Here is a 4580-nt window from a genome sequence, read left to right on the forward strand (position 1 = left end):
CTAAGAATTATGTGCTTTAATAAATCAATAAAAAATTATTAATGACACCTAAAAACAAAACTTGAAAAACTGAGAGACAAATATATATCAAGATATTAAATCTTGAAAAATAGAATATTAAATAAATTGAATAAAAAAAAAAGGAATAACATGTAAGGCTACACATGTTAAGAATATCATCTAAAAATAAATATTTTTTATTTTAAAAAAACATAGTTTATCTATATAAAAGATAAAAAGATAACCATATATGAACCAGAAAAACCACTTTAAAAATTAAACATATAACAAAAAAATTAATACTTTTTTAAAAGAGGCTCTGAACAAAATAAAAGAGAGGAGGTTTTATCTAATTTTTTATTTTTTAGATTTTTAATTGGTCATATCACTTTATTTCCTTTCAATTGCATTCTTTAAAGTTATATTTTTATCACAATCATAATTATCAAACCCGGTCTGGAGGTTGATTCGGTCAAAGGGCCAGGTCCCAAGTTACACAAGTTGACTCCGGTCAAGCTGAAAAAAATTTAAATTTTTTTTTGATGTTTTAATATTTTATATAAAAAATTTAAAGAAATAATCCATGTGTATATAGGCTATACAAGTTGTAAGCAATTAAGTTTAAAAGATTATCTCAAAAGGTTTTTTATCCCACATTAGAAAGATACTATCTTATTCTTCTAAGTTGAAGTATTTAAACCAAATAGATTTTTATCCCACATTAAAAAAAACATAACTTTCTTCTTGTGAACATTGAGTATATATACTACAAGGTTTGAAATTTCACATTGAAAAAAAAATATTTTTCAAGTATTTATATAGTGAACTTTGAAATGAGTTAGTAATGAAAAATATAAAAAAAGGGGAGTCTTTAGTAAGAGAAAAAACACATTTGAAAAAAAAGGACTCTACAGGGTTTTTGCCAGTTCACTTGAGTTTTGGGTTGACCCGGCAGGTCGACTGATTTACTCCAGGTCAATTGCAAACCCGAATTTTGAATGAAACAAACCCGTCCAAGGCCCCAGATCACCCAAAAAAATTGAAAAAAATATTTGATGTGTTTTATTATTTTATATGAAAAAATTAAGAAAGAATTTGTGTAGAGATAGACTTTACATGTTGAAAACATAAATTTTTTTCTTATGAACATAAATTACATATACTAAAAGGCTTCAAATATCACATTAAAAAAATAAAACATTCTTCGTGTGTGTGTGTGTGTGTAGAACTTTAAAATGAGTTAGTAACCAATTGAAAAATATAAAGAAAGAGGGGGGGTCTATAGGTAGGAGAAAAAACACATATGAAAAAAAAATGTCTCTACCAGGTTTTTGTCGGGTCAACCGAGTTACTGGTTGATTGGCGGGTCAATCAGTTTGCTTCGGGCAAATTACATGCCTAAATTTTGAATGAAACAGACTTGGTCAGCACTACTAGGTCTTGCAGGGTAGCAGTGCCCAACTTTATTGGGTCGTCCTGGTAGCAGGGCTCAATGTTGGGCAACATGACCTGGTAGTATTGGGTTCTACTAGGCAGCATAATCTATTATTATTGGATCTAGCTATGTAGCCAAACCTAATAGGCTCATAATATTGCCTAGAATAATATTATATTATAATATTTATGAATTGTTTTGTAATGGATTTAATTGATAAAAAATTCTATGATATAATACAAATATATAAAGTATATGATATGAAAAAAAATAAAAAAATTAAAGAACCGGGTTTTGCTTAGGCATAACCTAATGTTGATCAATCCTGCTGAGTGTGTTTGGTATTGCGGTTGCTATTGTGGTTGTGGTTTTAAAAGAGTTGTGTTATAAAAAGTACTTTTAGTTTAGGTTGGTTTGGAAAAATATATGTTTGGTTAAAACTGTGGCTGAAATTGAGGTTGGACAAAAAGTAGTTTAATGTGTTTAGTTAAAAAAATGCTTTTCAAATTGAGGTTATAAAATAATTAAAAATATTTTTAATTTAAATATTGTAGATTTAACTACTATTATTACATCATGAAATAAATAATATTGATATCAAAATTTATTTATTATTTCATTAAACTACATGCAATGTCATCACATACGAAATCTATCCAACAATGACTATATTTTTCATGATTTCTTAAGCACGCAATAACAAAAATTGAAGTTTTTATTACGTCATTAAGCAATATCCTTCTAATTTTTTGAATAAAACACAATTAAAATAAAAATAAAAACTGAATTTTTTTTAAATGGGTCGGACCCGGCAAGAACATAATTGGAATTGCGATCAAATTCCACAAATGCTACGTCATCATGCGATATCCTTCTAATTTATATAGTGTTATTAAATAATATTGAATACTAGTTTTTCGAGTAAAACTCAATTTTTTAAAAAAAAATTACAATTTCATTACGTAAGAAATTCATTCGACAAAAACTACAGTTTTCATGATTTTTGGAGCATGCAATAAAATTACGTAACATATTATCAGGAATAAAATTGAGATTACAATACGAGTAAATTTAATTCACCTTAAACTAATTTTTTAAAAAAACAAAAAAAATAAAAGTTCATATTCACATGAACAATGCGAGTAAAATAAATACACTAATTTTTTTAGCAGCAAAAATACTGCTTCTCCAAACCTGTGACACAACAGTGAAAATTAATGGGTTCCATCAATAAAAATCATTTATTTTTGTTACCAAACACTAAGATATATAATTACAGGAGGTTTACCTGCCATCACATTACCAAACACCATCTAAACCATTTCATAGCTACTGCTGGCTGTAGGACCAATCTCTGTTGACAACAGGACCTTCATCATTGAATCCTAGGAGCACAGCTCAACAACACCTTTTGATGTCCACAAAAAAATATACAATACTTTTCGCACGATAAACACTTAACTTACATGGTAATGTACATTAATGGGCCGGCTCGAGCTCGGTAATGAAACTGTGGTTGCCATCAGCCATCAAGCTTGAAAGTATTATCCCTCCTATTTTCCGACGCCTAAAAATTGGCCGATAACTATTTTAATCAAGAGTGGTAAAGAGTTAGAATTACTTGCGATGAATGAAAAACAAGTAATTTTAATATATTATTCATGACTGATCAATCTATTCCTTATGCTGGTTACATAAATATTCCTTTCCATGAGTTCAAATCCTCTCTCTTAGCACTCTGATACTTCATGAACTGTGCAGAATTCGCAGACCTACCAAACCAGCTGCTGCTAGCTCCACAAAAAGATCTCTAGTTAGCGCTCCTTATTCTCTAACATAGATATAATTAGACTTACAGGAGCATTATTAATTAGGTATAGCACCCAACTCGCGAACATCTCCTCCATCTCTCTCTCTCTCTCTCAGACATGAGAGAGCTATATTTTACCCTTTTACCCAAGCTCTCTTTCAAGAAATATACGCCATGGAGTCGGAAAGAGAAGAAGGTTGACTGTAAGATTAGATCGAGTGGAGTGATCATAGACATATGATATTTTTGTGCTCCAAAACTTATCTATAAGATTTGAGAATGGCTCCACAAAACGTACAGATGATAGCTCTCCAAGATTTCCAGTAAAATGGAACATAACAAAATCTTGTTGAAGTTCTCATGTTAGCCACACTGGCACCACCGCCGCATCTTGAACATGATCCGGCTACCGGCTTGAAGCTCCTGACCTTCCTTGTTTGGTCCACCAGGAAACAGAAACAAGCCATAGAAATGACAAGTATTTCAAAGAATTTTCAAGTTATGATACTAATGGCATGGTGTCCTTGGTCATTATATATATACTGTATACTGTTAAAGATCGAGCTATTAGAAAGGGTACTGATCGTTAGATGACTGACATGTGGCCAAGGAGCCTGATGGAGTAGTTCGATGTATATGTTTCATGTAATTGTAGAGGGGAACCTGCCTTGGCAGTGTTGGCACTCATGATAAAAATGTGGATGGTGTATATTATAAGCCAGGGTGCGTGGATTAAGGGTGATGGAGAGATCAACCGAAATTGTTTTTTAAAGTATTTTTTTTAAAGTATATACAAAATTTTTAATGTTTTAAAATTTATTTTTAATAATAGTATATTAAAATAATTTAAAAAATTAAGAATAATTAATTTAAAATTTTAAAAAATTAAAAATCTTAAAAAATACAATTAAACTATAGGCACAAACATAACCAAAATTTATAAGGATCGGTCATTTGTAACAATGAAGAACGATGAGCTGCCTCAAAATAATCTGTTAGGCTATCGATTTAAATAAATTAAATAGTAATTTTCAGGTGGGTGTGTATTATAAAAGAAAAAAAATAGAGTGGATATTAGCTATTAGTTTAATTTAATTAATTGGTCATGTACTCTAGCTAAATCTAATTAATATAGTTGATTTAAATTTTTTTAAAACAAAACCAACTCATATCTGAAAAGAAAATTTTAGGCCATCATAGACCCCGTTTGTTTGCTAAAAAGTAATTTTCTTTTGAAAATTAAATTTTGCGAAAGTGAATTTCGGAAAAGTATTTTTCGATATTTGGTAGTGTAATGAAAAATAAGTTGGAAAACACTTTTCAGTATTTAATTAT

The 4580-nt window shown here is 29.7% G+C and overlaps 1 protein-coding gene across 1 annotated transcript; it reads right to left on the minus strand.

Moving 5' to 3' along the window:
• Positions 1-2657: 2657 nt before the first annotated feature.
• LOC133680818 (uncharacterized) lies at positions 2658-3735 on the minus strand. The gene has a single exon (XM_062103823.1). The coding sequence runs from the start codon at positions 3710-3712 to the stop codon at positions 3506-3508; it is 207 nt and encodes a 68-aa protein (XP_061959807.1). The 5' UTR covers positions 3713-3735; the 3' UTR covers positions 2658-3505.
• Positions 3736-4580: the final 845 nt, after the last annotated feature.

Source organism: Populus nigra, chromosome 1 (assembly GCF_951802175.1).
Source record: "Populus nigra chromosome 1, ddPopNigr1.1, whole genome shotgun sequence".
In the NCBI taxonomy this organism is placed as follows: Eukaryota; Viridiplantae; Streptophyta; class Magnoliopsida; order Malpighiales; family Salicaceae; genus Populus; species Populus nigra.

What these genes read in the sequence shown, in the direction of transcription:
- LOC133680818 (XM_062103823.1), bottom strand. Translation starts at nt 3,712, where the DNA reads ATGGCTTGTTTCTGTTTCCTGGTGGACCAAACAAGGAAGGTCAGGAGC.